At 39.4% G+C, this 23,264-nt stretch overlaps 1 protein-coding gene across 6 annotated transcripts in view; it reads left to right on the top strand.

Annotated features, from left to right (window-relative positions):
* Positions 1-23,264, top strand: part of FRY (FRY microtubule binding protein) — a 217,527-nt gene that overhangs the window by 61,526 nt on the left and 132,737 nt on the right. For all 6 annotated transcript variants that reach the window (XM_080377495.1, XM_080377492.1, XM_080377493.1 and 3 more), the window contains exon 2: positions 15,607-15,806. In XM_080377495.1, the coding sequence (XP_080233621.1) occupies positions 15,687-15,806 (120 nt within the window). In that variant the 5' untranslated portion in view covers positions 15,607-15,686. The remainder of the gene's footprint in view (positions 1-15,606; positions 15,807-23,264) is intronic.

Below are 23,264 nucleotides of genomic sequence, written 5' to 3' on the forward strand. Positions count from 1 at the left end.
CCTGAAAATATCCCAATATGATTGGGAAATCTTCCCAATAAGAACTTTCATGTTCTACCGAGGTGTATTCTGCAAAACAACCCTTAAAATTAGCTTCTGTTTGGTAAAGTGTGTTGACAAAGAAGCCATCGTGGCAGGAAATTATTGCATATATCACAAAGATACTCTGTTCACACAAGTTATATTTGTATATGTTTATTTGTACATGGATGTACAAAGAGAAGTCAAGTACTGATAGGCATTCAGACTTCTGCTTCTTGATATTATCAAGATTAGAGATAGAAGAATCCTTCTTAGAACATCTGTATTGTACTTTTACCAATGAAAGATTGTTCTCAGCAATATGTTTTCCACTAATGTATTCAACGAGTCATAAATTATACAACCAGAAAAAACATTGTGTCATCCAATCTGTTCTCCTCATAGAGCAGGCTTTATGGCTTCTCTGAATTAATTTCTGTTTGAGCTAAAGCACATCTTAAAAAAAAATAATCTTAATTTAAAATTTCCCCTAATGGAAGAATCAGCACCAGCCTTAATAGTATTCTGGCAGTTAATTTGCTTCCTTTTGTGTTTAATGCATTTATCTAATTTAAAATTCCAGACATTGGATGTTACTGAACTAAAAGCTATCTGTTAGCCAACTTCTGTGCCTCATATTCATATTTAGCAGGCATGGAAGTCATCTCGCCTAACTTTCAGGCATCCTCAGTATTTATATTGTATCTGACATCATCAAGACTGGGTTTCATGATAGCCAGTGGAGAGAAATATGTACTTTCAGGCTATGGTTCAGATGAGCTGCTTTAGACATGTTTATTAGGAGGTAATGAATCACACCTTGGAAGTGCCTGAGTGCTTGTGTTGTCTAAAAAGGCAATTTGGGTTGAGTGGCTCCATGTAAATATGTTTTGCAAATAGGTGCCGTTACAGGTGCAATAGGTGCAAATTCCAGCCATTAGAACATATAATTAAATGACTGTGTAACTTTCTCATGGTCACGCTAAACTATGCTTTAGGGCAAGCTTTCCAATCATTATAGTTGCCTTTCTTGAATGTCCTGTAGTTCATCAGCATCTTTCTCAAGTAGCAGATACCAGAAAAGGACTGAGCATCCTGCAGTGGTTGCAGAGACACTGGCAGTGAAGCAGTAGCGTTTTCCAGCTTTTGCTTTAGTTTATCCTGCTTGAAAAGGCTCTCCATAGCTCTTCAGGTCACAAGAATAGCAGCCGGTTTTCGACACATTAGTCATCCTGGTTTTGGGCCTTTTTTCATAATCAGTGCTTCCCAGGAATAGAAATCCTTATTCTATCTGTGTGGCATGTGTCCTTTACCTCTGGCTTTGCAGTTCTCCATAGGTTAGAATTAATATCTCATATTCTTTCCTTGCATTTAGTTTTCAAAATGCTGTTCAAAGGAGAAGGATCTTTTTGCTGGTTTTTCTGTTTACCCCTCGTAGTATGTGTTCTGCCTGTAAACTTTATAGAAATGTTTTTCTTTATGTTATTACTAGTAAGGATAAATAGTACAGGACCAAGAACTGGTCTCTGTACCTCCACTAGGAGTACGTTCATTAGGGTATGATTCTCACTTAATCCAAGTTGAGAAGTATCTGTTACCTAGCTTTTAATCTGTTTTTGTTGTGAACACTGACTTTTTGGTTCTCATTTTGCAGTTTGGTAAGATACCAATCCAATTGCCAGACACAAATACAAACTACACTTTTAACCTTGTCAACCAAATTTATGATCTTGTGAAAAGATAGTTAGTTTAATGAAACCTATGTTTATGGCGTTGTATTACTGTGCATTGATTCTTTATTAACTAAATGCAGCCATTCCTGGATGAGTATCAGGCCAACTGCGTTGCGGTTGCCTGGATTGTCCTTGCTGACACTTTAAGAAGACCTGATAGAACATTAATTTTGTTGCAGCCCACAGGAATGCTGAATTCCCCTTTGACTATCCCATAAAAGGAATATTTTTATTATTTTCAGTTGTGACTAGGCTCTTCAGTTTTTTCTAAGGAATTACTCTGTTTTCTCAGTGTTTAAGCTGTTTATTTGGAAAATCCAATGTTAACTTTAGGATTCTTCCTTTATTTTCAAAATTAACTGATGCAGAGTTCATTTCTGTAGGTGCCTGTTCCTCTCCAAATTTAATTAAGTATTTCTGGCAGTCTTTTAGACACTTCAATATATGGAAGGAGTTTTCTGCCATGGCCCGCTAACCAGCATGAGAGCAATGTCCTGTCCATGTTGTGTTTGGTATTTGCAACTGTCTGGTCATGCACAAGTTCCCTTGGACAGCAGCTAAATTCCATGCGCTTCATTGGTCTGTTCAAGTGAAAGTTTTTCAGTGTGCTGCTGTCCTCAAGCCCTACTTTCAAAAATCTCCATTGAGCTCATCTGGATGGTAAAAGTCATCATCTTGTCCCTGCTGGTTTTATATTTCAGTCACCACGGGAAATATTTTACGTCCTGGAGTCTGAGTCTAGCAAAGCACAAAGTTTTACATTTGCATTTAGTTTTGTGGCTAAGAAACAAGTGAACTCCGCTTTCAAATAAAGAGTTGTTAATGTAATATTAATAAAGGCTGATTAGATACTGTAATGGACACATTAACATTAGATACCACATTACACAGGATAATAAAAGATGATGCATTGTGTGTTTGGGTTGTCTGTAAATAAAGAGGCCAAATAACATTTAATTCAATATAGAAGATAGACAATGTTGTGAGTGCGCTGCTGCACCCAGTATTAAGTAATGACAATAATTACTCAATCAGACATAGAGTAGGGAATTGATAATGATAATTATTAATCCAGATTTTGGCTGCAAACTTTTTTCTCTCATTTTTATTTGTATAGATGTTACTTTGTATGCTCCACTGTAGAGGGAAAAATGAATGGATGTCTGACTTATTCTCCTGGTAGTCTTTATTCATAGAAATCTCTCCTGTGGTTTCATCACAGAAAGCTTCACCAAATGTTGTGAGTGTCTTCTTGGTCTGTGAAGGTTTAGCTTGCCAGTTAAACGTGCCAGTTCGCGTGTTGGTTTATTCGTGGTATTGTGCCATTTTCCACCCACACAAGCCAGGGTATACATCCTAGCCAGCAGCAGCTGAAATGCACCACAATGCAGTTCAGTCTGTACAAGATCCTCTTGAAGAGTCTACAGACTTAAGAGAGTCATTTCTTACAACTTTGTATGCATATCTTTGTTGTCAGCTCTTCTTCAGTAATCACTGACAAGTGATAAGCACCTCCAGAAAGTGATTTATTCTGTTTTAAGCTAAGAATATCTAAGAAGGGTATGATGAATCACCTAGAATTGCCAGTCTCTCTTCATTTACTCTACTTGGAGCCTAGATGGCTAGAGTAAATTCAATATTGGGTCTGTAGGTGGCTAAATTTGAACCTTTCCCTAAAGGGCAGACATAGAGTAAATAAGATGCAGCAGAAGATGAAGTCAAAGAAGCAGCTATAGTTTTAAAGATTTTTCTTCAATGTAGTACTACACTTTGGAACATAACTAAACATGATTTCATATTTGTTACAGCGTGAAATAAGCAGAACTCTTCAGGAAGTCAACTCTTAGACATTGTACAGTGTTAGGTGAGTAGGACTGTTCAGACCATGCAGTTTCAGAGGGAAATGAGCTACAGTCTGTGTCTTTTGTTCATCAGTGATAAAATGCTGCTTATGTTTGCACAAGTGCATTATAACACGCTCAGGTTTTCATTCACATGTGTACATTACACAGAAGCTGTAAGTGATATGCCATTTTCATTTCAGTTACACACATGATTTTTTAACAGCATGAACCAACATTTGTCAGTGGTTTGGAAGAGCAAGTGTGGACAAACAGAATAAAAATTCAGGAATGGTTCCAGTTCTAACATCTGAGGTAGCTATTGAAACTGAAATAGGGCTCAGATGCAAGCATTTAATGTCTCTCTATAGTACAAAATAAACAGTTTCATTATATTTTAAAAATTCCATCCTATCTGGACTCTGATAGTTTTATTGTAAGACATTTAAGGAGAAAAGGGAAAGTATATTCTTTCCAAGAGAAAATGTGTAAGTGTTGTGGTTTAACCCCAGCTGGCAACTAAGCCCCACACAGCCACTCGCTCACTCCCCTCCCCTCCCCTTGGTGGGATGGGGGAGAGAATTGGAACGGTAAAAGAAAGAAAACTCGTGGGTTGAGACAAAGATTGTCTAATAAGTAAAGCCGAAGCCATGCATGCAAGCAAAGCAAAACAAGGGATTCATTCACAGCTTCCTATGGGCAGGCAGGTGTTCAGCCATCCCCAGGAAAGCCGGGCTCCATCATAAGTGATTGCTACTGGGAAAGACAGAATGCCATCATTCTGGATGTCCCCCCCCCCTTCCTTCTTCTTCCCGGAGCTTTATATGCTGAGCATGATGTCATGTGGTATGGAATATCCCTTCAGTCAGTCAGGGCCAGCTGTACCGGTTGTGTCCCTTCCCAACCTCTTGTGCACCCCCAGCCCACTCGCTGGTGGGGCAGCGTGAGAGGCAGAAAAGGCCTTGGCGCTGTGTAAGCGCTGCTCAGCAGGACCTAAACCATCCCAGTGTTATCGACAGTGTTTTCAGCACAAATCTAAAACATAGCCCATACCAGCTACTAGGAAGAAAATTAACTCTACCCCAGCCAAAACGAGCAAAGTAGGGAAGGAAGATGCAGGTCACATCCTCCCTATTTGCTGGTCCCTCTTTTGGAAGTAAATATTCCTTCTCTTCTGGACTCTTTTAGCCTTGTGCTTCCTCGGCACTTTTCCAAGTTCCCTAAAAATAATTCTTCTGCTAACACCCATCAACCACAAAAGAATGGGTATATCTTCATCTCCCTGTCACTGAAAAGGAAGGCAGACCCAACAAAACATCTGTCTAAAACTCTTACAGGAAGCTATTTTCTGATCCAGTGAAACCAAAGTGTAGGCTAGCTTTTTCCCCTAGTATATAAAAAGTGTGAGAGAAGAGTGTGAACATCTTTATTTAAAATAAAATGCTTTTTAAGCGCTATTTAAGCCCAAAGAATTTGTGGCAGTTTCAGAAATAAACCTTTGTTTTAATTTTTAAAAACTCGGTTTTCTACTCATCTGAAAATGATGATCTGAATATATCTTTCTACTCTTACTTGAAGTTTTTACTTTTAGAATAACTGGGAAAGGTAACAAAACCTTTGAAGTTATGTAGAAAAGATATCCAGATTTTGAAAGTATATTGTTAATCTCAAGTCAGCCTTCAAAGAGGCAGCATGTCATTACCATATAAAACACAGAAACTGAGAAGTATTTCTGTTTGATTTGGATCTCATCAAAAGCAACACAGAAATTTCCTTTTGTGAGAAGTCGCCACCACATGGAGCACTCAGATGGCAATTGAAAATTGTTTTGAGATTGTCCACTAGATTTTCCATGTCATTTAGCTTTTTCAGTCTTCAATCTCTTAAGAAACCAAGCAAATTCTGAAATCTCCAAAGCTAAATATCTTTATGTTACATGCCTAGATTCCCACATGTCTTCAGCATGGTGGTATATGCAAACAAGCAAATAATGATCTAGAGGAAAAGGAGCAGAAAAATAAATGGTGAGCAAAGAGAATGGGCAAGAAGAATTGCTTCCCTGCCTCACTCAGATGTCTGGTAAGGGTCTGAGATAAGAACCTAGGGAACACTGTTAAGCTGCTCAACCTCTGATCTGCGATTTAGGGGAGAGAGAGAGGGAATATCTGCGTCTTACGGTATGATAGTTACTAGGAGATTTGCCAAGTCAGTGAAAAGGACTTTAGAAAGTGGATGGACATATGTGACAGGATTTCCTGTTTGTTTGTTTGTTTGTTTGTTTTGGCAGTCATTATTTTTTGAATTCTCTGCATATGGAGACATGGTCTCTTGCAAGAGGAGAAAATGTGTTCCAGCCACTGCTTTCCTCTATCAATTCCTCGTCAATTCCCTCATATCAATTACCCCTCTCTACATTGTACAGAATTGCAGTGCTTATCTGAGGATTACAAAGCTTAAGACCTATATACCAGTAACTGGGATGTGAGGACCGGAAGGTTGCTAGTGGCTACTAAAGCCAAAGCACCAGTTTAAACCTTTCCAATGTACCAGGCTGAACGATCCTTAGCTTCAAAGCTAATGGGCATTTCACCACATCCACCTCAAATAAGACCTGTCAGTGTGTGTAAGGACTGTTCTACTTTTTCCCTGAGTGTGGGCAAAGATGTCTGTATTAAACTGGTTGTTTCCTAACAGGGTTCATCTCAGAAGATGGCTGCTTCATAAGCATCTCTGAGTGGAATGAGCATTTGAGCTCTTTTTAGACATGCAGAGAAGAGAATCCCCCACCCCGAAGTGGTATGTTAGCATCCATCAGGCCTACTGAGTGGCCATATGCTTATTTTCATGGGTGCTGCATTTTGTTTCTATGCTGCAGAGGACTGAATCTTAACGGGTTGTTAAGAAATTACCACATCTGGAACTTGCTCTGAGGCTCCATTCTGCAAATCACTGTCCACCTCTGGATTCAGGGAAGGAGAGCAGAATCGTTTTACTACAAGGAGTTAGCCTTACATCCTGAAATGTTCGGTCTTACTGAGAATACCATACAGTCTGTTCTAGGCCTGCTGTTTTGTAACATCCCTGAAGATATTGAAAATAAGTTGAAGAATGGCATGCATGTGCACATGCATGCACACACACAAAAAGTTTAAGCCTCCTTTTTCTTGGCTGGAGTGGTTGGGTTGGTCAAAGCTTATGTTTTATTGGCAACTCTGCCACTTCTTAGTGGATGCACTAATTAGTGTCCTGTTTTCTGTCTCTGCTGTTTCTTCTGTTGATATAGAACTTGCACTCGTTTGTGGTCAAAGGAATAGAAAGTTTGTAGAAGGATTGCCCAACTAAGTCAACAGGGCTTGGAACAGTCTTCTGTAGTTCAGCAAGTGTTCTGAGAAGAGCGAAATAAATATATCTAAACCTGGCAATGGCATTTTTTCACTAAGTCTTTGGACATTAATTTAAAATGTTGGTCCTGTCTCAGTTACATCTGTGACCAAGTCCTGTAATGTCTTTATCACTGAAGATATCTCCTTCCTTTCTCTCCCCATGCCATTTTATGTAAATGACTGTCCCAAGGCATGTCTCTTTAAGGAAATGGAGGAATCTGCAATTTCTAAATTAGCCTTTTCTCCCTTACAGTTTCAACATAATAAAGTACTTCGAGGATTTCCATTTGGAAGAGCTTAGCTCATCTCTCACCACCTTTTTGGAAATTCTCCCAAATCTGTTATTCCCTTCAGACTTGTTTTCAGAATGAGCCATTTTGCTCCAGAATCTTGAACTTCTTTTATATTTTTCCCCGGTGATCTCACAGCCTCTTCCATTTTATCTTCTAGACTAGATAGTATTTCCTCTGGCACAGGGATTTACATGCTATGCCCAGACTTCTGTTTTGCATGGGATTGTTGAGTTTTATCTTTGTTACATTGCAGAACATGTATCTAATGGATCAGCCAAAGTACCTCTTCCTGAAGAATCCTGTATTTGGATTAAATAGGCTTTTGAAAGACAGGGTAAGTTAGGATAGTTTTACGTCATGTGCTTGTGTCAAGACAACTGCACAAAAAGACCTCGTGTCTTCTCCCAGTAGTTGCTTGAACAACAGTTTTAGAGAGAGTCTTCAGAGTCTGGAATTTTAAAATACAAGTTCACTGAGATTTCTAATATGTGTAGTTTTGGAGACAACTTTGTTCTACTAAGAGGGAAAATACGTTTGAGCTTTTTGCCGTATAGACTCTCTCATAGGTTTTAATTGTCTGTGCATGCATGTATCTACTGTCTCTATCTACATACTGCTGTCAGTGAGTGAACTTTTCACTGTAAAGTATTACCTCACCTGCAAATAACCCTTCACAGGGAATCAATTTCATGCAATATGAATATTTACCTACATATTTTGTTTACTGCTTATTTTGTATTTTTATTAAAAAGGAGGAAGCTTTGCAACAGTACATTCAGTTAAGCGTAGCAGCAAAGCTCCACAGATGATACTTCCTGCCTGGGACATACATGGGCAAAAGGTTATTACCAGTCTCTCCATTCCTAGGAGAACACATGCCAGCCTCACTACAGTTGGAAGTGTAAGTGGTTTCCAGCACTAGAGAAGGAAAGCTATGTCTGCAATGCTGTGGCTTATGGCACATTTGTACAGCAGCTTTTATACGGACCTTAGAAATTGCTATAGGCCATACAATCAGGTTTCTTACATCTATTTTAGTAATTAGTTTAAATTATGTTTAGGTAACCTCACAGTTGAGAAGAGGGGAGAAGTGTCTTAAAAAGGGTATATTTACACCCTGCTATATCAACTGTTAATAAAAAATGGAAAATAAGCAGTAAACAAAACCTGTAGGCAAATACTCATATTGCATGAAATTGACTCCTTGTGAAAAGTAAAGCCAACACCAATACCACCATAACGTAGGCTTTTACTTTACAAAAAGTTTTGATGTGGGACTCAGGTGTACACAGAATTCTTCCTGGTCTTTTGACTGTAAATCCTGAGAGGAAAATAAACACAAAAGATCAGACATCAGTAGCATCAATTATTCATCATAAAGTCTTGTACTTTAAATAAATTTATTTCCTAGCATATATATTTCAAGACATCAATATTATATTTTACTGGTTAACTTTATGGCTTTATAGCTATTTTTTGTTGAAACATGCAAATGAATTATGAAAATAATGCTTACATTCAAATAGTGCTACCACTGCATCTAATATGCTGGAATAACATTTTCCTTGGGAATCTTACAGTTTCTTTCACCAAGACAAAATTGGATCTGCTAAACTTCTAGTTTGTTTCTTTCAGTAAACTTTCCTTTGAATTTTACTCTCTTTGTCTGTCAAGCTCAAACTAATTGGCAACGTTTTCCTTCAAAGGGTGAAAAAGACACCATTTGGTAAACTTGGCATGTATACCATATCATTGTAAATTAAATTCTTCATGCTTTATTTAATTATGTGTTTTCTTTTTAATATTATAATTGCAGTTTTAAAACAAAACACATTTTCTTAAGAGTTATTTCAGCAGATGTATAATTATCCTTAAGGATATGTGGTTTCTCACTGACTCTTGGCATGGGAAAAGAAGAGATACTGCACTGGTTTTATCGCAAGGTATTTAAACGATATGTTCTTTTGGCCCAAAGATCTTAATTACGAAACAAAACCCATCCTGTGCTGTCTCTGTGCTTTGCATTTCTATACTAATTGCTTTCAGCTTGGATTGTATGATAATACATGTGTGTGATATGCATGGTTTGTTTATGTCTAACTCCATTATCCTGTCTCATGTTCTTGGAGTGCCTGAAGTAGTTTCACTAATCCGTCAGCATAGTATGTACTTGTGGATAAATATAGCCATGCAGCCACTCTGTGAGTGGTCATCATCATACGCTGAAGCTAAAAATTACCCCTTTGGTTATGGAAAGGCTGATCTGATCCGGAGGCCTGCTCACACACTGTAGGTCTTCAGCACTTGTCTATTAGAAAACAAAACCAAAAAACTAATAGAAATGTCTGCCTCAATGCTGAAAAATTGATAGTGAAGTATGAAACAGGATTATGAAACAACTGATTTTCTTTTTTAGATTTTAGTTAGAAAGGATTCTAACTTTTCTGACTGTAGGAGTGGAACGTTTCAGGTATTCACAGGCTCATGGATATTACAGTAGCATGTTGGAGAAAATCCAGTGTGATCAGCTTTATAAAGGGGCTTGGTAGGTATGAAAATACTGCAAATACATGTTTTGGTTTATGTTATTAGTTTGTTCAGTGTTGCTATAATGTAAATTTGACACAGTTAACTAAAAAAAAATGCAATCTCTGTTTCTTCTGCTTAAGGATACTGAAAATTCAGTAACTATATTTGGCTAAAGTTGTATCCAGGGTAGCACAGACTCTTGGCTTGTGCATTATGATTGTTCTGTTTTGCTTCATCTTAGAGCTTTGAGAAAAATACTTGTAGTGTAAATCTTAGCACACACTGTCATACGGTAATTTAATTTTGTACTTGTCCCCATTATCAGTTTAGTGACTGTGACTGCGTGTGTGTCTGTCTGTGTGTGTGTGTGTGTTTTTACAAAAACGTATCATTGAGAAAATCTTATGGTTATGGCCTGCACTAAAAGAAAATATTCTGTAGGGGAAAAGTATCATTTGAAATATAGTTTATTGCTGATACAGTAGAAAAACAGGGAACAAGTCCTGGAAACAAGAAAATGGGTTGTTTGAGAGAAGTGGCCCTCAGACTGAATTTCACCCCAAAATGGTCAGACATCTTATAGTTGATCAAGCTTAGTTAAACTTTTTTACAGATTTTCCTAGGATAGGAGCTTTAAATGTACATACAGATTTCTAAAACTGACCTGCAGATTCCTTGCTATTGCAGGGCCCTCGGTCATCACGGTTACCGTGGTCTCCTTCATGTTCATCACCATTCATTATCCTTGGGAATGAGCTACTTTTCTGCAGGAGAAGGGTTTCATTTAATGCAGTATTCATGTGGTGACCAGTACCCTACAAAATGTTAAGAGTTTAGACTAAATATTTCAGTGGCCCATTCTGGTACTTCTCTTTGTAGAACATTATTATTATTATTTTGAAATCAGTTAGTAAAAACATAAATTTGTCAATTAATATTTAGAATTGAGTATAACCCCTTCCTCCCACCCTCACCAGGTATCTTCTGCATAAACCCATACAAACTGTATGTGGTGATTTCTCATGCCAAAATTATACCTTTTATTTAATTGGCATAGTGTTTGACTTGCATAGATGGCAAGAATGGACACATCCTTTTTGTTGCTATTTTTAAGGCCTTCATTATAATGTGTCAACATAAAAGTACCAATCATGGCTGATTTTAATGCATCTGTTTCTTAAATTTTGACTCCCTAATTTCCAGGTTTATGTCTCAGAGGCAACATTTCTTATATGAGCTTTTTAGGGCTGTCAGTCTAGGAAAAGGAACTATGTTCTGCTAAAGCTTGTACATCATCACTATAGATGTACTATTCTAGTCACTGGGCCACATTTTTGCAATGCAAATACCAAGCATATGCAAATGCTGGAGAACTGAAAAGGTGCATTAGAAAGCCAAACCTGTCTATAATAGCTCAAGATCAATTCAGAACTCTCACACTCTCAGCAGTGTTAACTTCCACACCAAAGATGCTTAAATGGAGTTAGCATCTACCAAATGCTCTTTTAAAAATTTGAACTAAATCAATGTTATATGCCAGTCATTTCTGTAATTGCTGTAGCAATGATAGATGTTAACCCCCTGTTTTCCTTTTTGTTTATCTGAGGGAAAGACTGTACAGTCCTATATTTCAGATATGAGCTAGAATAAAAATTTTTGGTGCACTGACAAATCTCACAAATAATTGCATTTCTTTATTACAGTGTGCAAATAACTGATTTTTCAGTTAGATGCCTGGAAAAAAAATTATATCAGCCTGTGTCACAAACCTAACAGCATAGTTGTTAAAAGACTTCCTACTAATGATGACTATGTGAATTTAAATTCCAGTATTAAAATCCTGGATGAATGCCACAATGATTGAAGATAAGGGAAGCAGCTCCCAGGTAGTGTGACAAGGGTTTCTTAAACTTCATTTTGTAAGGATGTGAGGCATGTCTGATCTCACACACTGGCTTCCTTCCTTCCATCCCTCCTGCATCTCCCTACATAGTAAATTTTAAACTTAGTAGCCAGTTTAAACAAAAATTGCCTGAGGAACAGAAGGCAAGTTTACATTTGATTAGATTCCTACAAATTCCTTCAAGAGGGAGTCTGGGATGGTTGTACTTGCCAGAGAGAAGCCGGCAGCCCAGCCCGGGTGTGTTTTCCTTGGCAGAGGCTGGCTGGCTGGCGGGGAGCCTGCTTGCCCAGCCCTGGGCACAGAGCTCGGGAGGGAGCTTGGGAATGACTCAGGGGAAGCTTGGGATGATGATGGGGGAAGAAAAAGGGCTTTTACTGCACAGACACAAATCCTTAAGAGAAATTGGTTTCACTGCTCACAAAAAACTTTTTCCTATCTGAGTGCTTGGTGATCAAACTGATTTCAGGGGTAGATGTGAGCCAGTTAAAACCATGCATTTGGCAAATATACTAATGATTATAAAAATAATGCCTGACCTAAAGGTATTTTTGGAGAAATTTCCATTACCTAGTAAATTTGATAGTCCATATAAATTTGCATTTGATCCTTTGCGTCCCACTGTCTTCATGCTTAAACTTTAGGAGAGCTGAGGTGATCATGGCAGAGCAGTAGAACTTACACTCTTCTCTCATATTTGTTTTTTCATTACTTTGAAGTAGACTGTTATTCAGAACAACACTTTTAGAAGTATTTTTAGAAACGGCTTTGTATAATATAAAAGTAGAACTGTTGTATACACTTTGGTTTATGCAAAATGTTACAATGCCAACAAGACTCCATGATTATGCTTTAGCCCTCAAAAATCAAGTGAAACTTTGCAGGAAACAAATCTAGCAGGAAGCATCTATTGGAGTGGAAGAAGTGCTGCTGCTGTGCTAAAGAGTGGTGGCATACCTTGTCAATAGGGGAGTTCTTTTCAAAGTAAATTATGGATGTGTTAACACTTGCAGAATAATAGCCACATGAACAAAAGCATTTCTATTTTGCGTTATAGTCATATAGTGGACTTCCAATCTTTGTTTTTTTTCTAAAGGAAAACAAACATGTCCTCTTTTCTCCAATGCATCTTTGTTATTTTTCAATGCATGAGTTTTGGTTCTGATTCTGTCACATATTGAATACTCTCAAACAATAATGTAGTCTTTGGGATTTAGTTTTTTCATTTTTTTGCAGCAATGAAGTGTTAAAGTATTTAGGAAAGATTTGAAAATCTCATTCATTCTTAAACAGTCCCACGTAATTGTCAGCTACAACAGTGGTAGTTGCAATTCTGTTCCTCAAAAGGAAAGGCTAAAGTCATTAGATGTGCAGCATCCATCACTGTAGTTCATACTTCTTTCTTGCTTTGCAGCTTGGATGCAGCATCCCATGTAACACTGTGAAATGCAATGCTATGAGGAAATGCTATAATGTATTAGTTCACAGTATTTTCCACAGTTTGTATTGCATTATAGCACCTCTGTCCCAATCACCAACAGTGCTCACAGGTGTTACAACATTTATATTGCATTCAGAGTGTGTAATGACTGGTCTTCCCAGTGTTACTTGATTTGCTGCTTTTGATCTCTCTGGCGAAGCAGACAGAGGGTGCTACCAGTACGTTCCTGAAGATCAGACGTGACTTTTATTGCCAGTAAGAGATAAGCCTGAGTATTTTGGTTTGGGAATTTTATGTGTAGAATGGTAGTATTTGAATTAATGATATTTTGTTTCACAGAATTATAGAATAATGGAATGGTCAGGGTTGGAAGTGACCTCTGGAGATCAACTGGTTCAACCCCCTGCTAAAGCAGGTTCTCCTAGAGCAGATTGCACAGAGTCACATCCGGGCAGGTTTTGAATGTCTCCAGAGAAGGAGACTCCACAGCCTCTCTGGGCAGCCTCTTCCAGTGCTCTGTCACCCTCAAAATAAAGTTATCCCTCGTATTCAAATGGAATTTCCCGTGTTACAGTTTGTGCCTGTTGCCCCTTGTCCTGTTACTTGGCACTACTAAAAAGAGCCTGGCCCCATCCTCCTGAGACTTGCCCTTAAGGTATTTGCAGACATTGATAAGGTCCCCTCTCGGTATTCCCCAGGCTGAACAGGCCCAGCTCTCTCAGCCTTTCCTCATCAGGGAGATGCTCCAGTCCTCTCATCATCTTTGCAACCCTCCACTGGACCCTCTCCAGTGGTTCCCTGTCTCTCTTGAACTGTGGAGCCCAGCACTGGACAGAGCACTCCAGATGTGGCCTCACCAGGGCAGAGCAGAGGGGCAGGAGAACCTCCCTCCACCTGCTGGCCACACTCCTCCTGATGCACCCCAGGGTCCCACTGGCCTTCCTGGCCACCAGGGCACACTGCTGGCTCACGGGCAACTTGCTGTCCACCCCAACTCCCAGGTCTAGGTCCTTCTCTGCAGACCTGCCTTCCCTCAGGTCAGCCCCAGCCTGTACTGGTACATGGGGTTGTCCCTCCCCAGGTGCAGGACCTCACACTTGCCTTTATTGAACGTCATTAGGTTCCTCTCTGCCCAGCTCTCCAGCCTGTCCATGTCTCGCTGAATGGCAGTGTGGCCTTCTGGTGTAGCAGCCACTGCTCCCAGTTTTGTATAATCAGCAAACTTGCTGAGGGGACACTCTGTCCCTTCATACAGGGCATTGACAAGTAAGTTGAACAGGACTGGACCTAGTTTTATAGTACTCTGATTGATTTTTTCTTCAGTTTTCCAGAAAACCAGTAAGTAGAGCTAAGCCTAGTACATAATATCTTGGTACTGGTTATGGGGAATTTGGAGAATCATGGGATTGTTTAGGTTGGAAGGGATCTCAGGAGCATGATTAGCCCAACCTCTGCTCACCAACTATTGATGGTTTCTCAGAAATTTGTCCAGTCAAGTTTCGAGTATCTCCCAAGAGTGGAGTTTCTACCGTGTCTGTGGACAGCCTGTATCAGTGTTTGATTGCCCCCTCACAGTGGATTTTTTTTCCCTGTATCTAACTGGAATTTCCTGCATTCCAACTAGTGACTGTTGCCTCTTGTCCTGTCACTGCACTCAAAGAAGGGTCTGGCTCCATCTGTGCCATACTCCATGAGGTAGCTGAAGACTGCAATAAGATCTCCCCTTAGCCTTCTCTGCTTGAGGTTGAACCGGTCCAGCAGTCTCAGCCTGTACTCCCTTGGCCTTGCTCCAGAATAGCAATTTCACTGTTGTATAGGGGAGCCCCAAACTGGACACCAGTACTCCAGATGTGATCTCAGAAATGTCAAATAGGACTGAAGGATTTGGTACTTTCCAGAAAACTAATACATAATGAACATCTTTTGGCCATGTTGTGTCTGACTCTTCGTGTAAGATTTGTATTGGTGAAATGTCATTCCTGATTGACCTCAGTGTAAATGAGAGGAAAAATCAGGCCCTTTACATATCACCTTAGTGGAAAGACCAGACTCCTGACTTTTGCAAGGATAGATCAGTCTGAATAGCAATAAGGAATAAATTTATTACTTGACAACAGAGTTACAGCTCTGGCCTGCAAGACAAAGGGTAAGAAATTAGGATGTTACTCATTTAAGTGTCAGCAAGTCTTAGCATGTAGAAAAAGAGGATTGAGTGTGCACTGCATAGTTAACACTACTCAGGTTTAATGCATAAGATTTAATCTTTTATTTCTCCTTCCAGCCTAGATTATGTATATTTTACCTATAAATATACTATGGAAATCATATTTATGTGTTGTGTATTTCTTTGATTATCAACTAGTCTCCAGTTTTGCTTTGATAGTATAGTGGGCCATTGGAACGCTCTGGAAAATTTAATATGTGTTGAATTACCCAAAAGTAAATGTGCCTTTTCTACATTTCAGCTTCTCCAGTTGGTAACGGATATATCAAGCCACCTGTCCCACCTGTTTCTGGTACACAGAGAGAAAAAGGACCTCCAGCCATGTTGCCTATCAACGTTGACCCAGACAGTAAACCAGGCGAATATGTCCTGAAGAGCTTGTTTGTTAACTTTACTACTCTGGCTGAACGCAAGATTCGCATCATCATGGCAGAACCTCTTGTGAGTAAAAAGAAACTCCTAAGTATTTGTGTACTTTGCTTTGAATCTATTTTTAAATCAGCTTTGCTTTCTATGCAGTGAAGGATATTTTGTTTGTAATCTGTGTTGGAGTGTGATACTGTTTCCCAAACTGTAAGATACGCCACTATGGCAGTTAGAAGGTTGTGGGAGAAGACATAGGTATGCAAGATATGCCGAAGGGGTGACATGAAAGGTAATGAATATTTTATTTCTGTCAGTGTGATTGAGAGGCAGAAGGGGTGTCAACCAGCATAGATTTAACGGCTGGGAGAGTGGTCATTTGAGTCAAAATAGATTAGAAAATGCTGAAATACGATAAAAACAGTATTTCTGAACATTACTGGTTTTCAGGTAAAACATGAAAATGAATAGCAGTGCTGGTTTGTATTTGAGTTCGGACAGTAGTAGATTTCATAAACTAAGTGCTATAGCACTTACTTTCCATACGTGAAAAAGCATCCAGTATTTGAAAAAGGAGCTACATTACAAGGTGTCGCACAGTGATAGGGCCGTTGTTATTTATTTTTTAGGGAAATTCAACATACAAGTATGTCTGTTGCAAATTTTTCATAACTGAACTTCTGGGAGTCTGCTATTTTAACTTGAGATTCATTTTATATACATTTGTGTTATTTTGATTATGGAAGAATAGCTCTGTAACTGGTATTTTAGTTCTGACAAGGTACAAATAACCAGGATCCTGTATTTCTGAGCTGTAAGGGAATCTTACAGTATTTATTAGCACAGTATAGAATACTTAGTTCAGTTCCCTATTTTCAGGTCTGGATGTTCTGAACAGTAAAATTAAGATTATCTTGATTCTGATGGCATCTGTTTAGCTTTATGTCTTGATTTAGCTTCAGAAGCATCTGATGCTTGTAAAGGTTTCCAGGTTTTCCTGTGAAATGTCAGGTATATGCAAGATGGCAGAAATACTTTACATAATTTGTAAACAACACAAAAAAAGCTGACAGAAAGGAATATTTTGACAAAAATCCAGTTTTTTCTTCTTTCATGAGTCCCCTCCAAATCACAAAAAGTAGAATGAACCGACAGTCACAGTGCAGGTCCTTAAAAAAAAATGCCAGCAGCTATTTATTACCATCCAGTCTTTGTGTGACACACAGTGAACATCTTTTAACATTTTAAGACAAAATATGTTGTAAAATGACAAGATCAGGGAAACGTCAATAAGAGCAGGACTGAGAACATAATTTCCTTGTGACACCTCTGCTACTCTTGAACACTAAGCTCTGTGTTTTCTTGTAATATTTCAGACATAGATACGAACCAGTGACCCTGATCTATTCCCATTTCACCTTGTGTTAAGATGATTTTGAGTTGCTGTGTGTTGATATATTATTTTTGTCGCTTTGAATATCTGAATGTTGATCTTGTCTTATTCCACAGGCTGTTCAGTGAAATTTCATTTGGTAAACTCAACATAGAATGTAAAAATATGACAGGAGGCTGGAATGTCATTTTGTCCACATTTTCAGAACATGTTTCTTACAGGGGCCTAACCGTGAGACCCTAACAATAATTAAATGACATACTCATATCTTATTAATACTAACAGAACTTACAAGGCACGGCATGCTGATGTTTTAGGGTGAATGTGACAAATGAGTAAGCAGGATTTTGTAGACATTCAGTCAAAGTGATCTTGAAATAATTAGGTTGTAATGAAAGAAGTGACAAGGGAAAATGGCAAAAACTATTCTGGAACAATGGCTAAGAATTTAAGTTCACCCTTTTTGTGGGGCAGCTGTTGGATTTTTAGCAGCTCTGTTCCCACATTTCTACTCTACTGACTAGAATTGTGACCAGAAAGTCCCAGGGATTTGCAGGACAAATTTTATAAATTGATGGTGCAGAGCCACCCTTTGGCCTTTTTTCACAATAGGTAGTCAGATGGTGAGCTCTTTGAAGATTCTGTTCTAATTAAACTCAAACGAACTTCAAAGAAAATCAGACTTGCAAAGTGCTCTAACAGTGAGATGTTTCTAGTCTGAATTCTTTTAAGTCATTACAAGATATGACAGTTTAATTTTATAATGAGTGATAAATACTTAAGATATCTTTTAGAGAAGCTAAAATGATCTGTTTATAATATAATTGCTTTTTCCTCTCTTTTATCACGTCTAGCTCACATTCAAGCTCTGAAGTTACTATAGGATTAAAGACTTACTGATAGATATTTTACCTAGATATTTCTCTTCATACACACATTTTGCCTGCTTATCCTTTCCGATTATAATGACAGTTGTTTTTATGATTTTTTTCTCTCAGATTCTTTGGGTTCTCTTTCATTTTTTCTTTCTTTCTTCTGTGATGTACACAGAGCCCAACTGCAAATTACAGTGTTCTGACAACTATGGTGAAAACACAGGTTTGTGTCCCACCATGAGCTGCAGATGCTAGCAAGGCCCAAAACTTTCTGGTGTTTTCTAGGGCAGCAGTGAAGGGCATAGCGCACACACACACACACACACACACACACCCGCCCTTCTGCAGCCTCATGAGACCTCGGCTGGGATAGCAAGATTCCAGCGGCAGAGAAAGCAGAGGGTAATGTCACCTACTCCTCCTGCTGCCTTGGCTGTCAACCAAGTATGATTTGACATTTTGGTTACTGGATCTGGCAGTGATCATCAGAAAAAGCGCTCTCCCCAGTTACTATGTTTTCTAGGCATGAATCTAATACCAGCTCTCCGCTGCTGAGTCTTTAACAAATTAGAATGGAAACCTTTTATTTCTAGATGTGAGAGATTTTTTTAACTTTGTCTGGGGAGTATTTTATTTGGAATTTCAGGTCAATTTTTTTTGCCTTTTAGCATCTCTGAAATATAACAAACATTTCAATAATTACATTAAGTTCACAATTATGTGGCTAATTTTTAATGATTAAACTACTGTATCCAGATGGTTGAGTTATATTAATCCAAATTAAAGGTATTTATTGAAAGGGATTTTCCAGTCTATAAAATTGAATTCACATAAATGAAATGTAAATAATTTCTTCTTGGTAACCTTTAATAATTTCCTGGTTTGTTCTGTAAATAACTGTTTTCCTTTATAGTGAATATTAAGAATTTTTCCTGCATAGCTTTTTTCATAGCTGATTGTGTTCGTATTTAATTTTTATCTATTTATATTGTAAAACTTCTCTACATCGCTTCACTTACAAACACAATTTGATATTTTATTACTGCTGAGTTTTTTTCAAGCAGTGGTGACCTTAAAATGAAGCTAGAATGAGGAACCCAGGGAAATATTTTGCCAGTTCAAATGATAAAACGTGTTGACGTATCTTAGCACTGTAAGGAAAAAAAATAGGAAATAGTTTCCTTTTTAGGACTGTTGATTACCACTTAGGGTAATACTTCATCCTGTGCATACTGATTAGGCTAATCTTTAAATACGGCTTTCAGCAATACTTACACACAGCTGTAGGCATTGATAAAACATAGTGAGCTACAGGCATTGACAGTGGTTAATGGTTAATTTAGCTGTTGGTAAACTTTCATTATGCTTTTCTCCTGCAAGCATCTTCTTTTACTGAGCTTGTCTAAATTCAGGATCTCCCTGAATACTGAACTCAGGAAGAGAATTCACTCATTACAGGATTAGGACTATAAGCATATTCGTGTATTCTGCCTTTAACTTTCTATTTTTATTAGGTAGGTTTTAGCTCACCATTGGAAAAAAATCTGAAAGCAGTGATGTGGTTGATACTAGTGTATTTATTACTTCCATTTCATTAGAAGCTCAAAGACATTAACATACACATCTATTTCAAAACTGGACTGGTGATAACAGCCAAGCAGGTGGTTAGGAAGACTCTGAAAGGGCAAGAATAATGTATGTTTGTTTTTGCAACCAACCAACAGGTAGGGTGGCACTGCTATGCAATTGCCTTTAATCTGGGCTTCACTTTATCTAGGCAAGAGAAGAAATATGCTAAGGACAGACTTGGAAGAAAAGGAAGTAGAAGGTATTTTGGTTTCTGAGGACTGGGCTGTGCAACTATTAAAATGTATACAGACTATAACGATACCAGGTAGTTTTATCCCACAGCTGTAATGTAGAATTTTCTGGTTTACATGGACTAAAATTCTAGCTGCATCACATGAGTAATGACTCTTTTGTTGTTATCTATAATAAGGCACATTAACATTACACATTTTTTATGTTTGAAGTCTGCATATATAGTTTGACATACACAGGGGCTTTGGACCCCTGTTCTTTCACACTGCACAGATGATGGCTTGTTGAATGGGCAGATCTATGTCTGTCAGTCACAGAACAGTCTGGAGGACCGAGGACAGTCATTGTCCTCAGGAGAAGGCCCATCCCCTAGTGCTCCTAGGAAGTGCCTGCTCAGCAGAGTTTCTTTCCTGCAGGTTGCTGACTGGATCCCAGGTCAATTTTTTAGACTGATAGTTGGTCTCAGTATTTTATTCAACTCCTAGCTATATCTAAGGACTAAGTTTGATTTCTGCCTGGATTGTCCCCTTAGTTCTGTTTCTTTCTACTCAGACTTACCAGCAGCTAACTCCTCTGTTTCAAGAAATCAGTTAAGCAGAACAGTGGTCTCAGTCATCATTCTTCCATCGTTCACTTATCAACCTTCATTGGAACTTCGCTGGCTCTCCAAGTATAGTCCAGTACTCAAAACCCAGCTCTGCCCATGCGCCAGTGAAGCCCAAACTAGGCCAGATCGGCTTGTTCTTTACCCCAGTAGTGAGAGAGGCAGCTAAGCCTGGGAGATATCATCAGTGAAATAAGCATGCTCTACTCATGTACTCAAAAGATGTGAAGGCACAAACACATGGGAAAAATCAAGCTTCAGTACTGAAGATGGAGAGCATCAATACAGCGAAGGCAACTCCAGTGGCATAAAGAGCCTTCACTTCCCCTTCCACTCATCACCTCAGAAGTAATATCTCCATCTAGTTATCTCAGCACGTATCTCAGGCTGAGACCTGTAGCAGAAGCCAAGTGTAGAGCAGTAGTCCTTGTAGGGTGGCTAATCTTGAACCTCAGGACAGTTATCTTCCTGAAAGACCTGGAAAGGTTTGTGTGATTGAAGCAGCGGTGACAGATGAGACATCTATGTAATTCAGGGGGGGCACGTCGTAGAATTGAAACATGGGAGGGAAAGAGTATGAAAGACACAGCTGGAAAAAGAGAGGAAGAGACAAATGTAGGGTTTCAGAAGTAATTGTGGGGATTGCAGGAGGATGGAGACAGGATGCAGTGTGGGTCAGCAGCATCCATACAAAACTAAGGGAAAATGTTCATGCCATTTTAGCAACAAGGAAGGAAAAGGACAGTTTTGCATAGCCATTGGCATTGGCAATTGCAGCTAGATACAGGTCCATAAAAATACATTTTAGAGCCCGGCAATGTCAACAGCAGATTCCTCAGTGATTTCAGGGTTTCCATAGCTGAGCATGTGGGTAGAATGCTGTTTGAGGTTTCAGATACCATGTGATGGCAAAACTCTCCAGGACACCCACTGTCTCTGGGCTTTGCTGCTGCATGAATGCAGTTGGAGGATAGTCAGTGGCACATATGATGGTACAGATCGCTAAGAGGATTTAACATTGGAAGGCAGATTCAATCCAAGGTCACTGAGGCTGTCACTCTGCATCACGTGTTGACCAATGCTTGCAAATATAGCAGACAATCTACCACATGCCCCTAATCACATTTTTGTGTCATTTAAGAATATTGGTTATTACCACTATCCAGAAAATGAAAGTTGTACTACAGTCATCTCAGGTCAGTTTTATCACTGGTCTGTCAGTGAAGGACAGAAAGAAAATCATGTGCTTCAGTAGCATTCTTGCCAGATAAGTAGCAATGAATTAAAGAAGTATCTTTCCATATATTCACAACAGCATCATCCTTTGCATGCTTTCAGACTCCTGTTTGAAGGCAGTGAAGTACTGCTTCATCAGGAATGAGCTAAGTTTTTAAATTTAAATTTATGTGCTCTTTTCTGGGCATGAGTCTGGCGTGGTACAGTTTACACATCAGGCAGCTCAAATTACACTATTATTTGCCCTTGCATATCTGGTGGTGTGACAAATATGAGAAAAACTTAAATACTTTCACAGTTTTGAAATCCACCCGATGAGGAGTTGTTTCCTTAGCTGGGCATGTAGTACAGGTGGAAGCTATGGCTTTTATGGCCATCATACTTGTAGTAAAAGAACAGTGGAACGATGTTAGCTCTGCAAGGGCACCCTGGCATCTAGAAGTCTGTCAGACCGCTACCAGTAACTGGGAAAAAAAGGCTTCAGATCAATTCACCTGGGGACGCATCTGTTATGGTGCAGTTACAGCCTTTGAGATAAACACATAGCCAAGAAAGCCCAAAATAAAGGAAGTTCAAAGAAGACTGTTGACAGTCATCAGAATTTCTGGAGTTCACTTTTAAAAATACACCTTTCCTCATCTATCAGTCTATTCTACCTAAACAGATGCCTAGCTGATGACAGTAAGTAGCTACCTGATGTTAAAAGCAGCAGTGACTGCAGGACAGCAGACCATTAGTGGGGTCAGTAAGCTGTCATTTATTACCCCTGGTTGTCTGAGGCTTAAGAGAAAGTGGTTTCTGTTTACAGCTCTCAGCTGTGCCTGGAGCAGCCTTGCAATTACAACTCTAAATTTATTCAAGTCAACTGATAAGGGCTTCCTATAGTTTTGATTAAATCAGATCAGATTACTCTGAATGGGTAACCAGCAGTCAGCGCCTTGAGCGCACTAATAAGCCTTAATGGTCTCCTCCGAGTCTTGCCCACCCCTGCCCACAGCCCAGGACCCCATTCCAGGTGCCTGGGCTGAACATCCCAGCCACAGCCACGTCACAGCAGGGCTGGTCTCCAGCTCCCCACGGCCCTGCCCAGCCATCCCCCTGCCCAGCCATCCCCCTGCCCAGCCACCCCCTGCCCAGCCATTGCCCTGTCCAGCCATGGCCCTGCCCAGCCACCTCCCTGCCCGAAACAAGCCAGGAGTCTTTCTGGCACAGCCATGGCTCAGTACTCAGTAGTTGGTGGGGTATCTGTCCTGCCTGGTCATAGAGTATCCTGGATGTAGACGTCCAGACATGCATTCTCCATTTTACTCTGCTGTACATTTTAGCAGAGATCTGTTGCCAGTCCTCTATTTTCATTCCTAAGGGTTGCATATGTGGGAAGCTTGCCCACCCTTCCCAGCCTCCCTGCTTTTATTTTTACCAGTTTACCATTTTACCAGTTCCTTACAATTGCATTAAAAGAAGGAACCTAATCTACTGCTTGGAACCCAGAGGTCCCCTAAATCCTTGTAGCCCTGCACCCACCATGGGCAGGAGGTTTGACCGAAGGTGAGGACAGTGCTCTCATAATAACTCGGAGAATGTGATGAGCTTAAGAGAGGAGCAAC

Source organism: Falco punctatus, assembly GCF_963210335.1.
Source record: "Falco punctatus genome assembly, chromosome: 2".
NCBI classification, from domain to species: Eukaryota; Metazoa; Chordata; class Aves; order Falconiformes; family Falconidae; genus Falco; species Falco punctatus.